At 36.9% G+C, this 25,459-nt stretch overlaps 2 protein-coding genes across 5 annotated transcripts; one reads left to right on the top strand and one right to left on the bottom strand.

The window, feature by feature from the left end:
• Window positions 1-90: 90 nt before the first annotated feature.
• Window positions 91-15,371, bottom strand: LOC114350731 (uncharacterized). Of its 4 annotated transcripts, none has more exons than XM_028301639.1 (18): window positions 15,045-15,371; window positions 14,274-14,440; window positions 9,333-9,464; window positions 8,768-8,964; window positions 7,710-7,851; window positions 7,503-7,596; window positions 7,161-7,340; window positions 6,808-6,972; window positions 6,404-6,560; window positions 6,070-6,216; window positions 5,346-5,564; window positions 4,726-4,963; window positions 4,421-4,561; window positions 4,216-4,335; window positions 3,822-4,026; window positions 2,746-2,997; window positions 2,054-2,242; window positions 91-1,833 (listed from the first exon to the last, which is right to left on the bottom strand). In XM_028301639.1, the coding sequence occupies exons 3-18, from the start codon at window positions 9,461-9,463 to the stop codon at window positions 1,663-1,665; spliced, it is 2,748 nt and encodes a 915-aa protein (XP_028157440.1). In that variant the 5' UTR covers window position 9,464; window positions 14,274-14,440; window positions 15,045-15,371; the 3' UTR covers window positions 91-1,662. The 4 variants fall into 4 exon arrangements, with proteins under 4 accessions (XP_028157440.1, XP_028157441.1, XP_028157442.1 ...); XM_028301640.1 differs by having other exon boundaries at window positions 14,274-14,539; XM_028301641.1 differs by lacking the exon at window positions 2,746-2,997 and adding an exon at window positions 3,251-3,319 and having other exon boundaries at window positions 15,045-15,370.
• Window positions 10,305-12,114, top strand: LOC114350733 (Adenylate kinase 3). The gene has a single exon (XM_028301644.1). The coding sequence runs from the start codon at window positions 10,719-10,721 to the stop codon at window positions 11,469-11,471; it is 753 nt and encodes a 250-aa protein (XP_028157445.1). The 5' UTR covers window positions 10,305-10,718; the 3' UTR covers window positions 11,472-12,114.
• Window positions 15,372-25,459: the final 10,088 nt, after the last annotated feature.

Raw genomic sequence — 25,459 nt, forward strand, 5'->3', positions numbered from 1 at the left:
CGTAGTGTGCGCACTCCCATACATGCCCATACTGATCAACTGCCCGACTAAACTATCGGCCGACGAAAAATCAACGGTGTGCGCCTACTCTTATTGTAATCAACATTTGACAGAAAGTGACGAAGCTTTTAGGTGTGTTCCATTAGCCTATGCGCGGGTGACTTTTTGTACCTTTTTGTCACCTAGACAGTATATCTCTCTCTTTTACACTTTTAAAAGAAAACGAGAGACATACTGTCAAGGGTCACGGTGACAAAAGTCATCCGGCGCGAGCATTGCGTACACTATTCAGTGCTCCACAGTGCTATAACGGAGCATACCCGTTATAATTTGATAAAGCAGTGTTTTTAATATTTTTTTTATGAATAAGAGGGTTAATAAATAACAATACAATATTTACAAATTATGCCATTGCCAATATCATGATAGTTATACAATAGATTTTAGAAAGCTGCATAATGTGTTCAATAATCGCTTACAGCACGTTATAGCGTTGCTGCAGTGGAAACAGTCTTAAATTAGCACTGATCTACTTTATGTAAAGTTATTTATAAATCACGTATTATATGTTTCCATTATATTTATATAATTAACAAAGATTTGATAAATTTTACAATATATTACACTTGTACTTTAATTGATAGTTTTGTATAAAAATATTTTAAAAGTTACTAATTTAAATTGAACTCTCAATGCTAATATTGCTTATTGTTGTTATGTTATAAACAGTATCTAAAATTGTGTAAAAATAAGACACGATTGTCTAAATCACATACCTAATTAAACGAGATAAACGTACTTGACGTAATTATATTATGTATAATTTGATTTTAAATGCAACATTGAAGCAGTAATAACTCCGTAGATATTATACTTGTTTTAGATTTAGTTGAAGTTTTACAACTTCGAGTGTCTCTGTCCCTCATGACGGCATTGTGCCATGTGTGAGAGGGATAGATAATATCAAAATTATTGTAACGTTAGAATACTCCCGCGGGTTTTGATAAAGTCGAGAACATGAACAACTTTTTACTATGGGATTATAATTAATCTTTAGCGAAGAGTTAATCGTGATTACAGTGCCATACATTATTGTCCAAGAAGAGCTTCGATTTGTATGACAAGGTGAAAATTTTTGAACCTTTATTTATTGTTGCTCCTATAGTAAAAATGTTCTTTGATTAAAACATCAAATTTTGGACAAGTTATAGGATTTTTTAAGCATTTGAAAAAAAAAATCCTATTACGCACAAAATGGAACGTCTTATACAGTTTCGTATGCTAATAAGATTTCTAATTCAAACATACTTGTCTCCAGGACTAGACAACCAAGATGCTTTAATCAACGGTCAATATTGGGTTAAAGTTCTACGTAGTTATTACTTATACTTGTGTATACCGCTGTTGTGCAACTGTACAGGTGTCAGCCCGTTTAACGTACTTAGCATGAGTTGCACCACCTAATTTTGACCGTAACTTTGACGGTAACCGGTGTTTTTTGTATGGAGTTTGACAGATTTTTGACGTTTGTTTAAAGGTAAAGTAAGATGGTGCAACCCAGCGTTAACGTCCCTTGTTATGTTAGCTGCCGGTAAAAAGTGCTCAAAGCTCTGTTATTGATTATGGGACCTTATATCGCGAGGCATAAGGTCGACGTCTGCGCTATGTGTCGTCTGGAAACTTCTCGATTCCGATGAGCTCGTCGAATAGCGAGTGGTTGTCAGGGATGACGTGAGGCTCGTGGAGCGTTTGACGCGCGAATTTCAGCACCGCCTTCGCCAACTGGCCCACTGTCCATTTTCTATCAACTATTACGCGAACTAGCGTGTCCAGCTGTAAAATAAAATTTAATTTAGTAATCAGTAAATATTTAGTAGCTTAAAGTATAGTTAGGGTATCCATCCAGCACAAAAATATTTTTTCTAATAGGACCAGTAATTCTAGCGTGTTCAACTAAACAAAGCTTTATAATAAAGAAGAAGATAATGAAGGTAAAGAAGAAGAAAAGTTATTTAAGAAAAGAGAAATAACGACTCGACTGCCAACTTCTTACCTTGAAAAGCTTTTCGTTGCCAAAAGTGTAGTACAAAAGCGCTGGTACGCCAGCTACGCTCGCTGCCAGCCACTGTAGTAGCATCTTCAACTGCGGATGGCCTTTCAGCCGGTTGCCGCAACCCCAGTTGCCAGTCGCCACTGGCCGGCACGACCCGCCCGACACTATCTTATGGGCCAGTTGGCTTAGCTGCAGAAAAATAACACCTATTACTGAACACGTAAACACTAGTATAGCAGTGGTTTTTGTGCTAGGCTAGACTTATGACATGGTGAGACGAATTGAAATCATAGTGTAGTGTCTTTGATGAAGATAATCGTACTACCACAACATCGATACAGGTTCATTATACATGTAGCCGCGGATATTTGCGTGCCCTGGAAATGTGCTGCTTTGGAATTGGCTTATGAAGAAGAAATGACTTCTGATACCGTCATTCATTTTGCAAATGTGTTCACGGCAGTGAGTCTAAAATTCTAAATGGTGAAAGATTAGAGAACAAGTGCTGGAAGGACCATACAGGTGTTGTAAGAGAGAACTCGGGTTACACATGCAGAAAATCTTAACACAAATCGTATGTTTCGACAGAAAGCGAAAGTACAATTAAATGTATTAATGGATTTTGTAGTTATGTTGGTTTTGTTAGTAATTTGGATGTGAATTTGAAGATTAGCGACAGACAGGTGTCTGACCTTTGGTTTCTTTAGTTTTATAGTGACGGGTTCGCACTGTATGTTTTCTTCGATTGTTTCGACGATCATGTTTATCATCCAATTCAACTTTTTCCTTCTAACGGTAGGGTTTGAGATTTGGGTAGAAGCGGTGTCAGTGGAGGTCCCGAAGGAACTCGAGCCAGTATCCTCCGCCTCTCTTTCTGAATCTGCGCGTCTCACTCGAGTGCTTTCGACAATTTCTTCGGGTATAGACTCTCTTACTTTACGTTTCTGTCAAAACATAGGAATTTGTGAATTTAGTTATATTGAGATAGCAGAAGCCAAGTTTAAATGGTAGCCGAATTGGTTACGCGAGTCTTGAGGACCATTGACAATTTATCGGAATGATCTAAAAGCGCGTGGTTGATAGCATTTAATCAGCAAAAGTTGTTTCCTTTGTTTCAATAAGAATGGGTTCTCTCTCGCGGCCGTTGACGGTTCAAAATCATACATTATTACACTACAATATTCTCGTCTCACTCACATTAACATCTTTACCGTCGTGTGTATAAACATGATGGTCAGTTGGTCCGCTATGTAGGTGTGTAGCCAGCTGAAGCGAGAGAAATATCGGCACAACTTTACTCAGACATTTATGTACTAGAAGATTATGTATTTCGTAATAGATTATGTGGTTTCTAATTTTCCATAGTGTTCTTGTAAAAGTGTAAATCTGGCAATTAATGGCTGTTCAAAAGCCTTTGTAAAACTGGCAAATTGGGAGCGATGTTTCGTCTTTATGAATCGTGAATAGTGTTTTTTACGAACAATTTAATGGTGATACACAGAGCTGGAAGATAGAAATTAGGTATTTACAGATTAGCACATTGGAAATAGCGGACACGCAACAGGGTTTAGTTACATTTTATTTTATTGTCCTAATATTATTCAACAACTTTTAAAGGGTTTAATTTATACAATAACTTTTAAATCAGTTTGTATTTAGAATATGTTGTCTGAGGTTAACAACTAAGAAGACGTTGCAACCATGCCTCTATCAAGTTTTCTAAACTATTTTTCATTCAACTATCTTTTGTTTACGCCAGTGAACTTACCAGTTGCGCTGCCAACCGATGTCTGTGCCTTGCCAGTTCCAAGGACAGAGATCTTGCTGCTAGAGCCAGCCGCCTGGGCCCGGTCCGGTCTCTTGAGTCTCGGCCATACAATTCAGCTGCCTCGGCAGCGCCTTCAGCATTTACCCCGCTTGGTCCGCAAGCCATAGATTCGCTGAGCGTGCGCTTTAGAAGGGAACCCGCAAATCTGCAGAATACGGAAAGATAAGCTTGATCTGTGCAGAGAAGAGAAGCGTGTTAGAGATATGTGAAAAGGTGATAATAAAGAGAGTCAGTCAAGCCAGGAAACATGGTGATGGACATCGTCATAATATGTAAGTACTCCTTATTCTTTCATTTTTATGTTTTATCTAAGATTTTTTGAATTTTTAGTTACCTTATCACAGCCAAGTCCCGAGAGTCTAACTCCCGCGTTTTGTGTTCCCCTGTTCCCGATTCCACTATGGGATCGTTCAGCCACTGGTTGAACTGCTCGTAAACTTCTTCTAATTCGGACCTGGAAGAAAAAGATCACATTTTAAAACCATTTCTTCAAAATTACTTAAAATGTATTCTGTAAAGAAAAGGACACAAAAACTTACGTGTACTCTGTGCTGAAACTGTACTTCGAACTGTTGCCTGTCTCTCTTCTCCCTAAAGGTGGGTGTCTCGGCGACGGTTCCCCGTTGCTCATCGTCTCTTTCTCTGTCAGGACAAATCCAACGGAGCCTCCCCTTTTAACCCTGAAAACAAATAATTGTCCCCATGTCATCATAATGTCGTCTTGATCGCCCAAATGACACTCAAAGGGGTTCTTAAATTTGCTTGTCATAAAGACTAACATGGAATTTCAAATATGGTTGTTGTAACTAATGAACAGATCCATAATATATCTTCTCATGCTTACCTAATATCATTATCGTTTACTCCAGCACCAGAAATGCTGATGCCCACAGCGTAGCTCGAGCTGTCTGTAGACCAATCTCCCGTGGTACTGGTCGTGCAGGAGTTCTCAGCCTCCCTTCGGAGTGCTTCGCGCAGCCGATCCGCGAAACTCAATCGCCGTTCTTCCGTTGACAATTCCTTAGAGTATTGGAATGAATTTGGACGAGCGCTCTCACCCCTGCCTTCATCTTCGCTCCCACCTGTGAATAGAGTTTTTGAACTCTTTAGCTTTTGTTTTAAAGAATATAGGAGTTATTCAAAGAATAAATACTTTCGTAGGGAAGCGATTGGAGGTACGTGAACGTACCTTGTGGAATTCCGTTTCTCTTTATCAATTTCAAAGTCCAAGGAAATTACAACAATGAGCTTCAAATAGTGCCTTGAAGCATCCCATCTCGATTAGTAATGTATTTCCAAGTTGTTTATTTAAAATTAAGTTTGAGAAGCGACTATTCGCTAAGAAATTTTAATAATGTATTTTCATTCCTTTTTAATTACGTTTTATTTTATGTTGCACATTGTATGTATGAGGCCAGCAGCACAACGCGATTAGAAAACACGAAGTTAACATAAATCCCTTACCATAATCGAAGCTATCATTAGCACTATGGTACTCGTCGTCACTGGAGTTGCAGCTGGAATACAAGCTGTCCTCCTGGGTGTCCAGGTTGGGGTGCCCCGTGCTCCTGGTCACCGGGAGACACTCGCCCGAAGACCCCAGCACTATGAACCTGCCCCGTCGGTTGTTAAGCGTGTTTCCGTCCGGGGACAACCAGCATTTTCGTTTGGACAACTCTACACCTGGAAAGGGTAAGTAAAATATTAATACTCGTCAATTTTGTATGAGAGCTGCCAATTTATTTTACTTTATTAACATCTGATACTAAAATACAACAGGAATCTGTCACAGGCATGCGTCTATAAAGAAGATTTAGTGAATATTTGATGACTACGCGTACGATATGATACCTTCAGTAAAAGTGAATCATTATTAATGCGTGCCAAACCATTTGAATGCATCAATTAATCAGTTATATTTGCGACTCTATTATGCTGCGGTTTAATGGTGATGAATTCGCGTTTTATGTTCATGTTCTAATAGGTATATTCTCGTTGATAATTACTTTGTAGGAATTCACTTAGTACCTCTGGTAGGTAACATATCTGTGGACATCGTGGATCGGAACTTGACATAGCTGGTGACCTAAACATCTAGCGATTGCCTGCTGGTGACAGTTTCGTTGTTTAAAACTAGTTCTAGGTACAATTTGTAGCTGAACGTATAATAGGTACTAAGTTAACGTACTGGGATCGTTAAGGTTGAGTGTTGCGGCGCAATAGTTCTGCGGAGAAGGGCTCCTACTGTTGTAACTGTTGATGGTGCTGCACGACGATGCCTGCTTTATCACGACTGTAGCTTCCACTTCTGGTGGAGTGTGGCTGAAGGATTCACCTGAAATCATACAATATGCAGGTGGTTTATTTGTACTTGAAAGTCAAAATTGTCGACGCTGAGCTCTAAGAGCTCTTCTTTGACTAGAAAGAGCATTATTACTAGTTTTCTGCTAAAGTAAAAAAACTGTTTTCTTAAACCAACTTCGTTGTCCGTTTGGGTAATAAAAGAACGTAGGATTACTAACCTATTGGTGATAGCCGCCTCTCATGTTTTGGGCTTTTCATAGGCGTCTGTTGGAAAGCCAGCAGGCATTTGTTTAGTTCCCTTAGCACGTTGTCTTCTTCCCATTGGCCGAGAGGAAGTTTACTGTAGTCTTCAGCGTCCATTAGACACACGGTTACCTATTGAGTAACACATAATTTATGAGTATATTGATTTTCATAATAGCTTTAGCGAAAAGTATATTGCATGAAATATTGAATATTTAATAGATTTGCTGGTAGGTTCAGCAATTAAAACTACTGCAGCAATATGATTGGCTCTATAATTAGACACGGTCATGCATTTTTAATTTGTGTTATGCATGATATGGGAAAGGTTATTGATTTTAGACACAGCAGTTGAGTTCCACATAGTTTTTAAACTTACAGTTTTTGGCTGCTCGAGAAGTTCCACTTTGGTTTTCTGTCTCTTGTCGCATATTCGGCTGAACATCCTGACGCCTTCTACCTTCAGAATCTCGTTGTCCTCTAGCGATTCTACAGACAACATCGCTGGTAGTAGTTCCGGCATCATGAACATTGATAAGGATTCCTGTAATTTATATGTTCTTAATTAGTACATGTATTCTTAATTACTATAGTGTATTTCATTCGTCGATCAGACACCTAATTACTGACGCTTACTTTAAGACTGAGTCTTAAAGTAAGCGTCTTTTGCCTAGTTTTGGTGGCAATAAATTTGGATGCTTTAAAAAAAAGAACAGTACTATTTCTTGGTACCTGTGATTCCCCGTCAACCAACACGTCTCCCCCAACCCTGCTGGATGCGAAGCAGATCCTGATGGCATCATCATTCTCGCACCGCTCCGGTCGTCCTTCATGCCTCACCATCAGTTTGCACAGTGGCAGGCTGCATTCCAGCCAGTCTTCGATTGTCAGCCATTGCTTTGAGGTCATTACCTATTTAGAACGAATATTTGAATAAGTAGTTTTTCATAAACTTTTACGGTTATTAGTGACGAAAGAATTTAGAAAAAGTTTCTTATGCTATAGTTTTTGATGCATTATGATTTAAGAAGAATAATTAAGATATTAAGTAGGTGTTTAGGTAATACTTCTTACCTGTCGACTTAATTTAATTGATCCTTCATTGTTATTTTTATCTAACCACTCGAAATAATGAAGTAAACTTTTTAATTTATTCCTTTGTGATTTTCTGAAAAATGAAAGCATTTTCTCGTTTTAAAAACTGTATAAGAGTTATTTCATGATACGTGATCTCCACTATACGTAATTGTTGTAATAAATAAGTATGTTTTTGATACTGACCTATGTAAATTCTTAAAAAAATGCGTAAAATTGAAGTCTTGTAGCGTTGGATGCGTTTTGAGCGTCCTCTTTGGGAAGGTTGAGAAAAACGCGTGAGCAATAAGGGACGAAACAAAATTGTAATCCAGCTCTGTTACATCACCTGAAAGCAAAGGGGGCGGTCAATGGGAATGTCGCTACATTTACGACGATGTATCTAATGAATTGTTGGAATAGTCGGATATCACGTGAGGTTGCCGTAGTTTTAACATAAGAACACACAGTAGGTTTAGTTCATAAATCTGCTATGATAGTATTATAGTGAGGCTCATTCAATCAAGCCATTTCAATACGTCTTTACCTACTTATAAAGTCTAACATCGTTAATGAAAAACTCGTCAGGATATTCGCTTAGTGAGAAGTGGCTTGGGGCTCACTGCTTTATAGTTATTGTGTAACATTTTGTCGCGTGCGGGTTGTAGTCTAGATTGGACAATGGTCTACAAAGGATGGAAATAAATTTTAGTGGACAATATTTATATACAAACTACTAAATTAGTAAAAGATCCTACCTAATCTAATTTTATATTTTTGGAATAGGACTCTACGTCATGACCTACGAGTTATTTGGAGGCTTTGCGAAAGCGGAAAGCTAGTCTGCAATGATTTTGGAACATTACTAAAAAATACACAGCGCGCTTCAAGCCAAAATTTTGGTCTGGTTTATAGGTACGCATTTTTGAACGAATTACGAAATAATATTGGCAGAGCATAGCTGCGGTATGTTAAAAAAAATTCGAGACATGTGATCGAAACGTGTAATCTGGATCAAGTCTCTACTAGTCTACGCCATGCGAGACGTTTCGATCTCCTCTGAAAAATGTTGGAAAGCTCGAAAGTTTTCCGAATTTTCATTTATTTTTATGTTAAAAGCTGTGAGTTCGATGTCGATGAACGGATTTGATGAAAATAATGTTTCAGATCTTTACACAAGCAATTTGGGGCGGGTCTTGGGATAAATGTGCGGTTATCGCGGACTGCTAAAAATTATAGGTAATTTACTTAATAATCATACTCACTTTGCTGTTGTAAGCTGAACATGAGTCCTTTAGGCGGCCGCCACCTCTTCAGATGCAGTGCTCTGTTCACCATTATCCTGATGGTGTTGTCCAGGAACTGGCGGCGCTCTTCGTCCGTCATCTCCTCGTCTAGGAACTCCTCCAGACCCTTCATGAGCTCCGGATCTTTGATGTCATCGTCTGGGTCTATGCCGATACTGGGTGAGTAAAGAAAGATGTTACTTTCATGCAAGTTTATCTTTTTGTAGTTAGATTGAGTTGAGTTTTACTACTCTATGTGGTTTTTTTTCAGAAAATAATAATTTCCGATATCTTGACGTCTTTTTTTTCAAAAGACAAAAAAATAATTATTTTTTAATTTAAGCATTTGCAGTAAAGGTGTGTTAACTTTCGTCAATGTTTTTAAAACCAGTGGATGAATTTGAAACAACAACAACTTCGCCTACAATTTACCCAACTAATTCAGGCTGAATTTTCGGTACAGCCGTAATAATATATTGTGTCCTAGAGCCTCAAATACTTACTGCAATCATGGTAAAAATATGAAACTGATTGACGCACTCACTTGCACATGTCATGAATCTTGAGCATGCTTGCCGTGAGCTTGTTCGGCGCCGACGCCAGAAGCAGGTGCTTCAGGTGCCGCTGCACCGAGGTCCACCACGGCAGGTCGCATGGCAGCATCACCAGCGCCATGCTGGAAATTATGACAATGTTAGATGCATTTGTTTTGATGATTACCTAACTATTATTTACATCTTTGTCATGTGTACAACACTCGGACTATAATATACTTTTTTGTAAACAACATATTAATATGTTACAGTTTTTATTTTGGTGTGCGTCGTCATTTTTGTACTCCACATTTATATAAAAACTAAGTACGGGTATTCGTTCCGTGTAGCCATTACCAACTATTATTTATTCTGTGTCATTACTAAGGGAAGTTAAATGAATATTATCATATCCATTGGAAAAAAAACCGCGTTAAATTTTTTACTGACGTTAAATAGATATTGTGAAATAGATCAGTACCTATTGGTCGGTAGAGATTGCTTTCTAGTGATAAGGTTGCCTAACTAGCGTCTTTCAAAATCTATTTCTAGACTCGTAAGCAAAATGTTGAGAATCTAATTTAGGTAGGCGCCTTATTTACGCCTTAATCTACAAATTATCGTGAAGAAAATCTAACTTTATCCATTTACCTAGAAGTATTTATATAACTTAGGATCTAAAAATAGATGTATGTCTAGTTATTCTAAGATACGATACGGTTTATGATAAATGATCAAATGTTACGTTACGAGTATTAGTTAGTGGTGCGCGTGTAAGCATTTGCGTTACCTACCAAAGGATTATAATTAAGCTTGATAAAGATTGTCAAATGTTAGGTAACTGTACGAAGAAGGTAAGGACGTAACCAAAATATCAATAGCAGTCTGCTGAAACACATAATGACATCGTTTAGCTGCGATTGCTGCGAACTCGGTATCAGGGTAGCTCGGTCGATAATAGCAACGCAGGACGCTTTTAGTAGGTATACGAGCGTTTTAGGACGGCAACTTACTGCACGTTCCAATCTACGCGGGACGGACTTTGACATTTCGATCGGGCGGCTGCGAACCGCGGCGGTCTGTGTTATCTGTGGCGGTGCAGTGTTTTGGTAAATTCTCCAAGACATGGACAGCTCTCTTTCGTTTGTTATTTGTTTTTGTTAAATAAGTGACAATATTTAATGAATTCAAGTGAATTAATTAACTATCTTCTAGTTAAAACATTTGAAGAAAATCGTCCTTTTCAACTCACTGCCGCACAACATAGGTAAATGTTTTGTTTTCGAAAGTGTTATGAGTAATGAAGATGTTATTATCGAAGAATATTATCAGTTTCCGCAGATAAATTGGTAGTTATTGTTGAAACGTTATGTAAGTATTTCTGTTTCCAATATTGGATGCAAGGCCACGCAACTGTTATTACGATAATTGTTATAACCTCTAATTGCGATTCAAAGTACACAGGAGACAAAGTTCAACTTGATTCTGTGAAAATGACGGTGAAGTCGAAGATATTGAAGGCTCTTATTTTGGGTGCTCCTGCGTCAGGAAAAGGGACGATTTCATCCCGAATAGTGAAAAAATATCATGTGGAGCACGTTTCAAGTGGCGACAAGTTGAGAGATCACATCCAAAAACAGACTGATCTAGGAAAAGAGGTGAAGCAGTACCTGAATGAAGGTAAACTAGTACCTGATGAAGTAATGATTAAGTTTATGATCACAGAGTTAAATAAGGTTCAAAATAAGCCTTGGCTATTAGACGGATTTCCCAGGACAGTTGGCCAAGCTGATGCCCTATGGAAAGTTCAACCAGTAGACGTTGTGCTAAATTTAGTTGTGCCATTTGAAGTTATTATAGACAGAGTCAAGAGCAGGTGGGTTCATCTACCTTCAGGGAGAGTGTACAACATTGGGTTTAATACTCCTAAGGTGGAGGGGAAGGATGATGTCACTGGAGAAGATTTGGTACAAAGACCTGACGATAAGCCAGAGGCTGTACAAAAACGCTTAGAGATATATGAAAGTGTTACAAGACCAGTAATAGAGTTTTATAAAAAGAAAGGAATTCTGAAGGAGTTTGAAGGAAGAACATCTGATGAAATATGGCCTAAAGTTACTGCATATTTAGACCCCATTCTTAGTAGCTAAAGCTTGAATAGTATTAATAATAGATGGACATGGTGCTAGGTTTTGTAAGTGTTTTGGGAAAATTTTATACAATGAATTGTTACTTAGATACTTTTTATTTACCATCGATGTTTTGATATAGTTTTAAACAAAGAGCACAAAGTTTTTTGAACATTTATTAAATACAGTTCAGGTTTATTATTTTAGAATTCTATTTGTTCATTATCTTAGTATTAAGTTGTTATTTTGCAAGATTTTTTCAGTTATTTAAGTGTTATTGTATGAAACTATCAGTAGGTATGCCATTGTTATTGTTACTATGCCAAATCAAAAAACATACACTTAATTATTTGATAGTGAATTACTTAGATAAATATTAAAATTAGACCAAAGTTTAAACAGTCAAATTGTTTGTATAAAAGTTATTGTATAAATTATGTAGTCTTCCAGTACTTAAAACGGTGATATATTAGGCATAATAAGTATGTAATGTAGTGCCTTGATTTATTGTCACATGAAATTATACATATCAAGTGTTATAAAGTTAATAGTTCCTTAACAGTTTTGTTTGCTCACACACCACAACAGTTATTTTAAGAAAATGTTTTATTATGGTTAGATTTTGCGTACATATTATATCGAATAAATGATAATACCTTGTTAATATGTGCTGTTTTATTCAATTTTATAAAGATAGACATTTAAAATACCTCTGTAGTTCATGGTTTACGAAAACGATGATTCATTTAACATAATTAAATAAAATGACAGACGTCTTTTTACATGTATATGTAGGTACATACGGAGTAGGTACTCCGTAACTAACTTAACTATGACAAAAATAAGCAGATGAATGCTAATTTACAAAGTTCAGTTCAGATTTAATACGCGAACGAACTAGTTACCTACATGTAATTAGATATTGGCGAAAGTAATCCATTAAGGAGACTGCCAATTGTGCTGCCAATCCTATAAAACATAATAAGACGAAGTAATACTTCTTCCAGTGACGGTAGATTCAATAATCCAAAGAAGAGTCTCGTAAGAAAACATTTAGGTAATAACTGAAACGATTTTCAGACATAGTGATTCCTACTGATTTTAAGTTCTTTCACTTAAAAAATTCTCGTTAAAACCAGCGTTACCATATCTTCTGATGTAGATATAAGTAATATACGAGTATACTCGTAGTTAACTTCTTTTTGGTTGACTATTTATACTAAGTACTATGTACTTTGTTACTGCTTTGTATGTAAGGTCAGTCGTCCTGTCATGGCTATAAGAACATCGACATATCAGTCGAAATCTCAAAATAAAGTTGGAAAGGTCATTCCATATCAACGTAAGACTGGCCTTCGGAACGATTCGTTTGATTTGTTTATTTATCATAATTTCATGTGAGCCTCCTATTTTTGTTTGCCCCGGACGACGATGACGAGTGGCGCATACGTTGACGATCAACATGCGGTACGATCAAATGCTGTACACAATATGTAACATAGTCGACTATACGTACATTAGCACATAACACATCAGACTGTTGGTACATTCCAACTATTCCAAGCGCGTCCATCTTTCAAAACCCATTTTAACCGACTACCGAAAATGAAGGGTTACGATTTTTATAATTTTCATGAAGATAAAATAAAATAATAATGAGTTTTTATAACAACAACATGAGAAATGATTGTTTTCCCGTACAATTTTCATCAAACGCTTCAATCTACTTTTCTCTACCAGAATTCAACAAAATTATTGACAGTGGTTATTTTGTGAAAAGATATTTAAATAGGTACTCGTCGGCCCACAAAGCCATGTACCATGTACTTTTACATTAAATAACAATGGATTTCCCGGTAAGGCGTTACGAATAACGTCTATTAAAAATAATTTCTGTTCGTTTGTGTCGTTAAAACTCAAGAACGGCTGGGCCGATTTAGTTGATTTTGGTTTTGAAATGTTTTTCGTAGTCCAGGTAAGGCAACGGTGAGGAAAATGTAAAAATTCAAGACGGGGCAGGGCGGAAACCGCGGGTTAAAGCTAACAAAAATAAATATTACAAAGTTATCTCAATTCGCTCAGCACTGGGTTTTAGAGCTACCTAAACATGCCTCAGAGTTATAAGTTTATTTCAAAATAATAATATGTTTAGGACAGTTTTTAGTTGAGGAGCACCAGTCAGTTATTTATGATCGATGACGAAACTGATCAATAATATTTAAAAGATTCACGGATGGGCGACAGTCGTAAGAACATTAGCAGCGCCTCAATTTTTATCTCAGCATTCAGGCCGTAGGCAGTGAAATAGAACAATTTACGTTTAAATAGGTGGTAAAATAAATATTTAGTAGTAAGCGATCTAAATTAATTCAATAACACGTGGAAACTTGTAACGATTATCTATTGTAGAGTTCCCTACTCGTATCTTAAAGTAAATAAGTTCATCTGTTTGTAAGCACGTTAAACTTTCTGGGAAATTTACGAAAGTAAGTAGGTATCTTCCAACCGTACGTGCCACATTTGTTTTCGATTTATGTTTGATAATTTTGAATAGGTAGATAATAGCGTAAAAAGCTGCCACGAAACCTAATCTATGACAAAAAATACAAAACTTATCTACAGGCACTGAATGCGGAAATCTTAAACAAACGAATGATTACTTTGTGAAGTTACTGAAAGCACAAATGGAGTCTAGTGTAAACGAAGTCTTTAGGCACATGAAACTAATCAAATCTACATGTAAATAATTTGAGAATAAATAAAACTGGTGGAAGTAGGTTAAATAGGATATACTTGTATGCAGGACAAAAAATTGGTACTCACTTTCAGAATGCTGCGACGCGCTTCTTCAGGCACAATAACTTTGCAAACACTACGGGCACCAGAGTCACTGTCGCCTTGCGACCGGCTTCTTTTTACGCACTTTTCTCATTGTCTACAATGGAACCGTCGCCGATCTTCCTTTTCACGTAGAATATCTTATTGCTTTCCTACAGACAGAAATAGTGTTATGAGTGAGAACTCGCACCAGCGAGCGGGACTCGAGCGCGCGAACCCCGGCTATTTTTAGCCGCTTTCGTGTATCGCCGCTGAAATTAGATTGTAAATAAAAAGTTTAACAGGAGTCGTAGGCCCAGTTAATCCCTGTTGTAGGTCATCTCTTCACGCTTAGCAAAGGATTACCTTCTTACATAAACATTTGAGGCCGTTACCTGTTCTATATCCTAATTACACTCTATTCAGAAGTTACGGGAAGTAAATTAACTATGTCACTATGTTCATGGACGTATGAAGTAGGTTATGTGTATTAATAGTTCCATGGATCTGTTCATTTGAAATATTGTTGGAGATAAATCTTGATTCATAAAAATATTGATGTGATTTATTAATACCATTTTCTTTCTGGGTATTTAGTAGCACATTTCACGTCGTTAAAATTTTAGTAAGTCTTGTATTTATTTATTTACGATAAAGAAAACCTTAATTCGGAGTTAGTTACTCTTGTTTTTTGGTTTATCATAAATCAGCTTTGAATTGAAAACACATTTATGGTGACCAAAACATGTTATTAAAAATGTCAATCAATAAACTCACAGTTCGAATAGAGAGTTGCTGACCACTCGAAATGTCGCCTATTTCTCCTAGCACATTCACATGCATGGATTGCAGTGCTATGCAAGGAATTTGGAGGTTATCCGGTACCGAGGTGCGGGAGATGAGGCACGAGTGGCCCGCTCGGCGTTGCAGGCTGTACTGACGCCGTCGAGCCGACTTTCACTGGGGGGCATCCACCCTTGCCCTACCGGCTGTCGCACCCTCCACCCTGGCAGTGACGTCATCGGGCGGCGCGTCACGACCTACGACGCCGTACGCGACGCCACCCTGGGCTCATACCCCTATAATAATATGGCTCGTGAAATGTCGCCGCTTGCTCCGGGCCCGTTACGTAAAGTGAAATATGAAAGTACGAAACGCCTGCGTCAGCAAGGTACGTCATTGAACGGTTAAGGTCGCACATTGTGATTTGGGGGTCCAGAATGAGAGATAATGAAGCTAGCACTGGCTAAGACGCGCCGTTATTTGATAACTATAATTATTGCTTGTTAGTCGTAGGGTTTTATAATTATTGTAAATCTGTAGCGCTGGGTTAGTTTTGTAACGGGGGATGTAGTTAGTAGGTATTTTTAATAAGTCTATTGTATTTTTTTTATTATAGTAAATAATTATATACCTACCTAATATAATTTGTTCTTCTTTTCATCTAAAGATCATTATTTGATTATTAGTTAGTCGTTATGAATGATAGAGTCAGTGTGAAATAATGAGCTGAATGTTGGTCGCATGATTAACGACAAAAATAGGCAATCGGTACCGCTAAATAGTGGCTTTTTCCGAAAGTTCTTACTATAGAATAAACGGAATCAAAGTATTTTCACCACTTTGTTTCGAACACCTAGATAAAAATGTGTTTAATATTATAACAATATTTTATTATAAGTAGTGTAGCAGTATGTAATAACAACTAGGTAGCACCACTCTGAATAATTTTAATTATTTTTTGAAATTCAATAAGTAAAAAATAACCTTCGCCTGGTAGTTTGTGGACATTGTGCGTAGATAGCAAAACGTCCCTTGCCCATCTGCTTGCACTCGAGGTGAGCCGCTCACTGATTATGCGCATGCGTGAAGTCCTTGTTTCCTTCTCACTCTGACAATATTAGATAAGGCTTGCACTGTTCGATATCCTTCGATTCCTGCGGCCCTGGTACCAGTGTCGCCCGTGGAAAATTGTTGCCGCCCTACGGGGCACAGTTGGGCGGACTTGGGCGGAGCGGTTTTACGATATTACTTAAGATTTATTTGTGATGCTGGGAAAAGTTATAGACGGCATAACTTTCAGAGGTTTTGCAAAAAATATATGTATGGTAATTTGATATGAACGACTTTTTGGGACCCTTTTCTAGATTTCAACTGAATTGTTGATATTATTCATGTTGATATTCATCTGATTGCTCAAGTCATGAGATAGGCATGATATCTAACTTATTGTCGCATTAGTTAGATTAGGAGTATAATATATTAAAGCCTTGTTTGCCGGTAGGTGCACAAAAGTTATTTTGGCAGTGCGCTACGAAAAGTTTTGATACATTTGGCGCCCAACGTGGTGGTTGCTGCCGCATGTCTTATGTCTTTGTAGAGATATAATTTTTTACTTGTACAATCCAATTCATAGTTTTTGAAGACATGACTCTATAAAGTTAAAATCGGAATTATACAATTGGTATTCTAACAGAGATGTATAGGCATTGGTTGATTTGTTTATGAAAGTTCTACACAAATTCGTCGATGATGACAAAAAGGTACACCGAAAATTAGAATTTATTTATAGCCCAATTTATTCTGATTGCCTTATACTGATTGTCTTTCCAATCACTTTCGCCGAGTAACAACGAAAGTTAAGCATCAACAAATAACTAACTCTTGTACAAACGATCCAAATTAGAACTCTGTAGTGTTCAGTCACGTTCGACCTTTAATTTGGTGCCGTCTGAGTATCTATTTTGAGAATGTGCTTAATTAAAGAGCTTCGTTAAAATAATCCACGTGCCGGTGAAGGAAGCCTCGACAAAGCAGAAAATCTCTAAACATCGAACTCCTGTGCTTCATGAAGCCTTAGTAACATTGCCATGTGACGTCGACTCGGCGCCGCCCTTAAGTAGAAGTGGGCGGGGAAAATAATTGAGAGGATCTTATCGAAGATTTCCGAAATCAGAACCTTGTCACCCATGTGTTTTCAAGAAAAAAATGGGAAAAAAGATATAATTTTAAATAGTAGGCACTGTGTGTCACATACGTATCAAACAAGAATTTTGAAATCGAATTTGGCATCGGTAGGATTTTTTAGGAAATACATTCTTTTCAGGAACTAAATCAGCTTAATTTTTTTAAATCATTTAATTTCAAATCACATCAATTACAAAATTGTGTTACTTACATACAAACCATACTTCCAGACGTAACAGTGAAACGCGAGACTACGCTTCCGATGTTCTTAAGGGCGGAAATAGAAGGCTGTGTAAGCGGTAGCGACAAAATGTGAATCCTACGGCGTTACGAACAACTTCCTTGTATATCCTGTTCTCCTGGTAATATCGACCTCTGGCACGGTCACGCCAACCCTGGCGGAGGCTGTATCCTTCGGGTAAAGGTCATGCTAAATGCCAAAGGTTGCGTCTCGTTTTGGCATGTTTTCGTTATTCCACTCCCAAAACCGCCTTTGCAATTTTGCCAAAAGCATCATAAACATTTTGCAGGCAAATGAGAATTCTATTTGGATGCTATGTGCAGTGTGGGAGTGAGATTTGGATTAAATTTTCAGCTAACTAATGCTTGTTTCGTATATTTTTTAATCGGATGAGAATTTAAAAGTAACTTTGTGTAGTTATTTTTATAGTTACTCGTATGTAGTATTATCGTATTATTTATGAAGCTTAGTTTACAAAACATATTTAATGTCTTGCATTCTGTAAAATAATTTTTTATACATTTTTGTTAGTGTAACTTTCATAATAAAATTAAATCATCACCCTAATTTGACTTTATTTAACACAAAGATTGTTAAAAAACTAGTTTAAAGAAACCTTGTAAATTGCACTTATTTGCCTTTTCCCTCCCGCACAAACATTTAACCCCATACTCGAGCACCCCTCGCGAGTGCACTTGTGACACGTCAGCGTTTGTGTGTGACCCCTTGTACCAGGGCGACATAAAAGCGCAGAGATCGGCCACCCCTCCGGTTCAACCCTTAGTACAGTCCAGATATCGACCGATCCGATACACACATCAGCGGGATCCAATTGTGGAATGGAAACAAATAGATGTACTTATTACTTATTTATTGGGTAAGGTACTTGTGTTAGACGCTAGAAATCTTGCCATTGGAACGATTTGAAGACAAATCAAATTTATTATTTTACAGTTTAGCTTCTAGTTGTCGATTTTTATTAAGCACGTTTTTGAAGAAATATTTAATTACTGGAAACTTTAACTAACAAGCCCTGGAAATTTTTTAACTAACAAATACTGGAAACTTTTTTACTAACAAATTAAGACAACAAAATCAAAGGTTTTAAAATAAATTTTAATAACTATTGGAAGATTTTAACTTATAAAAATACTTTACAATATTAGATAGAGCATTCACATAACTTACGTAAAAATAGATACATAAGTGTCTGCGAAGAGCTGTCAAAGAAACAATGAGCTCATCAAAATGGCGGTCACGGAATCATTTGCCTCAGCTGTGACCAGGCGAGCATGAAGCAAAGAGGGTTCCGCCGCCGCCCGCCCGCCCTCGCCGGGGGCCGTAGCAGCCGTAGTAGCTACGAACTACGTCACAGCTGCTACGGCTACGAGGCCTCAAAGGAATACTTTAGGTATAATACGATGCTAAAATTTTTCTTTTTCTCTCTAACGTCTTGTTTCTTGAAGGTACACTTCATTATGTTTGTTCACTACATTATTAGCTCTACATTTTTGTTATGTTTATTACCTACTTATACTAGTGGTTACTCCATAAAATTATAATTATTAAAGTTTATTTATTTTGTCTACTTAATAACTCTTTTTAAGCTTTATGGTATGATCTAAGTATCAAAGAGTAAGTACTGTGGTATAAACATTGGGACAATGATTTTTATAGATGAAAATCAGAGTGTTCACAAATAGAAAATTTTCTGGATGTTGAAAGTCCTAAACTTTTTTGCTGGCCTCTTGTCACTACAGACTCTTAAACTATCATGTACAAGGGTAGTCCGGCTAAGAACTAATTATTTAAGTTCCTTCTAAACGAATTGCTTAGTGGTCACCAATTTTGGTTTATTAGCAAGCATGTTACAAGAACTACAATTTAAGAACTCAAGTTAATTTATGCATAGTTTAAAATGAGAAAGAAACTCTTCATCAAGTTCATCATGAAGTTGGTCATTTCGAATACTCAAAAACTATTTTGAATTCTTACTATACTACGACGTGCATAGAATAACATTCAGTGTAACATATTGCACGATGTTAGTGTGAGCGACACTAGCACACAACAACGCACCCCAGTGGCGAGTGACGTCACTCCTACCCTCCCACCCTCGATAGTTAGGGAAACTATAACCACCTGTTCGTCGTCATGCCGCCCTGTTATTTCGCACTAGCTTGCGCGGGGCGCCCGCGTTATTTGCTAGCTTCGTAGTCTGAGGGAAAACCGTGAACCTCTCGCGTTCTATGCGCGCCTGGTACCTTCGTAGCCGCGGCGTTACGTCACCGTGGAAATGCGCTAGCTTTTCCGTAGGCGCTCGTGTAGCAATGGAATGGTTCGTAGCGCTACGAAATTTTTCGTAGCGGTTTATTGAATGATTATTTATTTTTTACTCGGATTTTATGATTTTTTCATAGACTTACTTAAGAGCGTTATAGTTAGTAGAAATATTTAAAGATATGTATACAATAGTAGGTATACAATTATTGTTTTGTTGTTTTAATCCAAACTCAGCTTGGCCATAGAAAACCTTGTTTGATAATACTAATTAGATGTGTTTTTAAGCTGAAAAAGTAGTTTTACTACAACTCTTTAACCATTACTACACAGTACAAAGAGTAAATTCTGTAGTTCATACACGAAAATATGGTAATAGGTAGTTGCCCCACGTAAGACTGCGCGAGCTTTTCCTTGAGTGCTCCGATGTCTCATAGTCATTTGTAGCAGCGAATTGAGAATGATAGTTTTATTTATTCTACATTATAATAAACAAAACAAAGTAAATTCTATTAATAGAATTATAATGCCCTGGTATATCTAGGCCCTAATTAGTTTTATTTTTAGAAAGTTGGAGTCACTGAAATGTTATAACTATTCGCTCTTTAACTTTTGCGAGGTGTAGGTAGGTTAATAATTTAGTATACAAACACGTCGACTACGATGTTGCGAGGACATATTAAATTACCGAAGTTGTACTAAGGACAATGACCAAAAATGTATGGAGTGTGGTCCAAATGTCCACCACTAACGAGACCTATGTAGTTAAATAGTCTACTAAATACTGATTCATTATAACCAAACCGCAATCAAAAATATGCTGTCAGTAAAAAGTTATGACTGAATGAAAAGTCTGTTTTTTACCTTTTCATCCGAAAAATGTTCTTGATATCATTATATCCATTGCACATTTTGGACTAATCTACGCATGTCGCATGTGGCGCGGCCATAAAGATGAATTTTATTAAATATTAATACTAGCTATGCCTACGACTTTGTACGCGTGAAAATAGTTTGAATAATATTTCCCATTTTTACAACATTTGTCTTTACTGCTCCACCCCTATTGGTTGTAGGGTGATGTTATTTATCCTAAACCATCCTTGATAAATATGGGCTATCCATAACAAAAATATTTTTTCAAATCGGACGAGTAGTTCCTGAGATTAGCGCGTAAACTACTAAAATTTTTCAAACAGTCATAACTTTATACTGACAGCTTATTTTTTTTTCGACCCATACTGAAAGTTCATCTCTATTTAATGGACTATAAGCCAATATAGGTCTCATTAGTGGTGGACATTTGGACCACTTTTGGTCATTGTCCTTTTAGATGAGAAACGCTAGACATCCAATAGTCTACGAGTATGTTCTCGAGTCATTATTTGTTCTTGACAAATCTAGCGACGAACTTGCGTAATTAATGTACTATCCAACTGTCGGCAACTATTCCATATAGTGCCTGTGGAGGTTTCCCGACTCTCTCGACTTAGCCTGTGTGTGTACCTTAAACTTTGTTTGTGTGAGTCAGTAGAGGGTTGACGCCCCTTGACGCGGGGTCCGGGGAGCGAGGTGAGGGGATTCTGAGGGATGGGAACGGAGATATCCTCCGTTTTCTGTGCCCCTGGTACAAATAACCTCCGGAACATTGAGATGGCGCTCTCGGCACGTGTAAAGGGATATTACTAAGGGAAACCAGCTTTTCCCGCAATTGGATCCTCAATTTAATTAAATAGATTAATTGCTGTACAATCAGTACCCGAAATAGAAGTCATTGTTGTTACACAAAGCACTGATATTAGTAAAATGAAATTCGTTTTATAATACCATCTAACAAAATTCGTTTACGTTAATTAATAGAGTAGGTAATTATTGGTTCATTGAGAAAACTTAAACATAGGATAACGATTTTATTATTCAACATTTACTCAAAATGTTTACCACTATGTTTACCCAATATTGTGCAAATAAATATTTGAATTTGAAAAATAATAATAGATAGTTTATAAGTATAACTTCACTATTTACAAAAGCCTATCCTAAAAGATGGCATTCACTTTAATAAACAGTAGAAACGTAAAACTCTATCTATCCTATTACACGGTTTTGCTTAATATGAATATTGAGAAAAGAAGATTTATAAAAATACGTTTTTAAATACTTCATTAAAAACATTTCAGTAGCTACTAAATCCTTCAGTAACTTTCGTAGCGGCACCGCTACATTCAGCGGCATCCGTAGCACAGGCTTTCCCGTTCGTAGCAAGCTCTCGTAGCTACGGGGTAGTTCCGCTTTGTATTTACGACTGTAGATTGAGGCTCCAAGCACTTCCTATGTCCCTGGTAGAGTAAACCACAAGCACTACGGGACGTCACCATTAAATGGCTTTTTTCGTAATATGGGGACACTTAACTGGAAAACCCAGGAGAGGAAAATAAACGGCAGTTAAAAGTTACATACTTCTGGTAACTGGTTGTTGTTTTAATATTATTATAGGAAAATAATTTAGAATGAAAAAATCATGTTCAGTTACTTGGTTTATTTTAAATTACTAACTATTGTGTTTTACGATTTTACAATGATTTAAAGATCAAAATATTATTGTTTTTGATTTTTAAAAAGAGGATTAATGCTCTATGTTATGCACAATTTTAATATGTATAAAAAATTAAAACAACCATAATAAGTTGATGTGATTTGGGGAGTTCAGTGGGTCTAGACAAAGTGCAAATTATAATCGCAAACCAGTCGAAAAGTGGTCGAAAAGCCCCTTTTTTGTATGGAGTTTTGACGGATTCGATTTTCGATTTGATCAAAAAGTGCGTTTTGTCTAGGGGGGCAGATATAATTTAAGTATCTACCATTCTTTAGGTTGTACCTCTCGGTTGTACTAAGAAACCAGAGTTATTTGGAGTTAGGGGTCTAAATCTAGACTCTAGACATCGAGCCACCTCTTCGATTTTGATGAAATCCTAGTATTTAGGTAGGTACAGGTATGTGTAGATAGCTCCAAACGGTCTCACACAAGGATAGCGCACACACATTCATGTACCTACGCATGGATCATGTTTAGGCTTAGAACGACGTATGTGAGTATATTATACGTATGTATGAGTATGAGTAATGAGTATGTTTACAGTTACCCGAATCACCGATTATTGTAGTACATAGTTATTAGTGTAGTTGTAAGTCAGAATAACTTATTTTGATTAAAAAAATTGTTTTTTAATTTGTGTAAATAAAATGAAAAGAGAGTAACGCCCGTATTCACAAAAATTACTATGAGATCTCACAGTGAGCGTGGACGCACAGGGTGACACACGAACCAATCAAAGAGCTCTGTTCAATGCTGTGCGTTCAATTTGCTGCTTCACTTAAGGCGATTAGAGTCCTCAATGACCTTGGGCGTTTGACCTTCACGCCGCGAGCAACACCCGCGTACCCCGCACCAAAAACTCCGATTTGACNAGTGTGAAAAGGTTTACTTACACGTGATTGTAGCAAAAAGATGAAAAAAAGTACATTATCGTACAGTCGACAGGAGATCGTTATACGTTTTTGGAACTAAATAGCACTTATGGTAACTACATAAGACCATGGCGTTTGTTCAGCTTGATATCTGTACCTCTAGCACGAACAACTTTCGTTGTTCGTGCTAGAGGCCAGCCTTTTAATTCAACGATAACGAAATGAATTCGAAGGTTGGGCATCGATATCGAATTTTGTCGAATACGCAAACGATTCGATGACGAAAGTTGTTCGAGTTAGAGGTACTGGTCGTCTGTTCAGTCAACATCACATCAGACTATACATTTTTGTAGCAAAACAGCACTTAAAACTACGAAATAAGACGCCTCAGTATTTAGCTTGAAATGAGTTCGTCAGTAACATAACGAGCTGAAAATGAAAACGTGGAGAATTGGTTCATTGACATCGGTGTGAGACAAAGAATGGTTTCAGTTGGGAACTTGCCAATACAAGATTATTTGTGAAACCTTTTTTTATTAAAACACTCTGTATCCAACTGTTTGTTGTGAAACATACTCAATGTTACTTTTAAAATATCTGGAATAACTGTGTATTTACGTGCATAGATACACACATTATTAAAGGACAAAAATCTAAGTTTTTATCTTACGAAGCTTAATTTACCAACTCAACGTAAGGAAGGAGAGTCAAGAAAGACCTTCGTTATGAATTCATAACAAAAGAAATGCAGGAAATACATTTTATAGAAGTTTATTTTAATTTGAATTAAAATAATAATACCTAACCTTGTCGGCTTAGGTTCAATTTACTTAAAATAAAATCTAAATAATCACAATGACGATAATTGACGTCTAAGCAACAGCCTTTTGCGAAAGCGTTAAAAAGGTAATAAATCAGCCGGAAAACTTTCACCTAACGATATTCGGGTGCGCAAAGAATAATTGACTTAATTTCAAACGTGGTAATGACGAATTTAATTTGATATTGCACATGACGTTTGGGGCAGTGTTGTTAAGTGTCTGTTATCAGGGAATCGTAAAAGGCTCCCGTTATCGTATCGTTATTACCGGCAAAGTAGTGATAAACCACTTATGGGAACACCGAGTAGGCTTTATGCGTGGACCGGCGCGTGTAGTCTAGAACGTTGGTTCCCAAACTTATTTGAGACGCGCCCCCTTTCGACCATACAAAAAATTCCGCGCCCCCCTCCTCCAGTCAAGATTATTTATTGGTCGTATCGAGCAGTCTGGAATACATTCTTTCAGCGGTCGCAGGTTTTTATACTTAAGTACACAGATGGCCCCCCTGGGGGGCGCACCCCCCACTTTGGGAACCAATGGTATAGAAACTAGACGGTCTACTTTACCTAAGTAGTAGGGATTTAGACTGAAAGATATGCCTCTATTTACATTACTTAAAACCTTTGATTGCGGTGGTGGAATAATTGTCAAGATATTAAACTTTATTGAGAAGAAAATAAGGTTCAAGCGCAATGAACAATATTTTTCACTATAAACAAAGGAAACTGGTTTCGTGGTATAAATTTTTGTTGCAAAATCACATTTGTTACGACTACATAAGGCTTTCCTATATCTATATATACAGTGTGAGTCACGTTAAAGTTTACATATGAAAATAGATGAAACTAGACCTATTTTTATCGACAAAAAAGAGGTCAAAAATTTTTTAAGATTTTTTTTAAATTTTTTATAGAATTTTTTTTCTTCCAATTACTTATTGTAAAGAAAACGTAATAACTTTTAAACTAAGCGGTATATCTTGATAAAATAAAAACAGTAATAATGCTAAACAACAGGCAATACTAAAAAAATACATAAAATACACAAAAAAGGCCTACAATTAATAAAAAATATTACTTTTTGAAAAAAAATTGCTTTTAAATTCGTGTTTTTTTGGTTATTTGATAAATTTCTCCAAAAAATGCCCCTATAACCGGTGGTTTTTATTACTTTGTATTATTCTCTATCGTATTTCCTTCGTAAAACAAAAATTCACATGTCTCTATCCCTATCACAACGTTTGCAATGATCATTTGAACAAAGGCCTGCCACAACATTATTCTCCGCTACAGGTAGAGACAAATTTAATTTTAACTAAAATGCTTATTTTACTTCGAAATTTTTTGTTTTTATTTGAAATCTAACTTGTCTTTATCAAAATTACAAATCTAGAGCCATTTTCAGTTTTGTTGTTA

The sequence above is a fragment of the Ostrinia furnacalis genome, unplaced genomic scaffold, assembly GCF_004193835.3.
Source record: "Ostrinia furnacalis isolate ACB-3 unplaced genomic scaffold, ASM419383v2 OfSCF0963, whole genome shotgun sequence".
In the NCBI taxonomy this organism is placed as follows: Eukaryota; Metazoa; Arthropoda; class Insecta; order Lepidoptera; family Crambidae; genus Ostrinia; species Ostrinia furnacalis.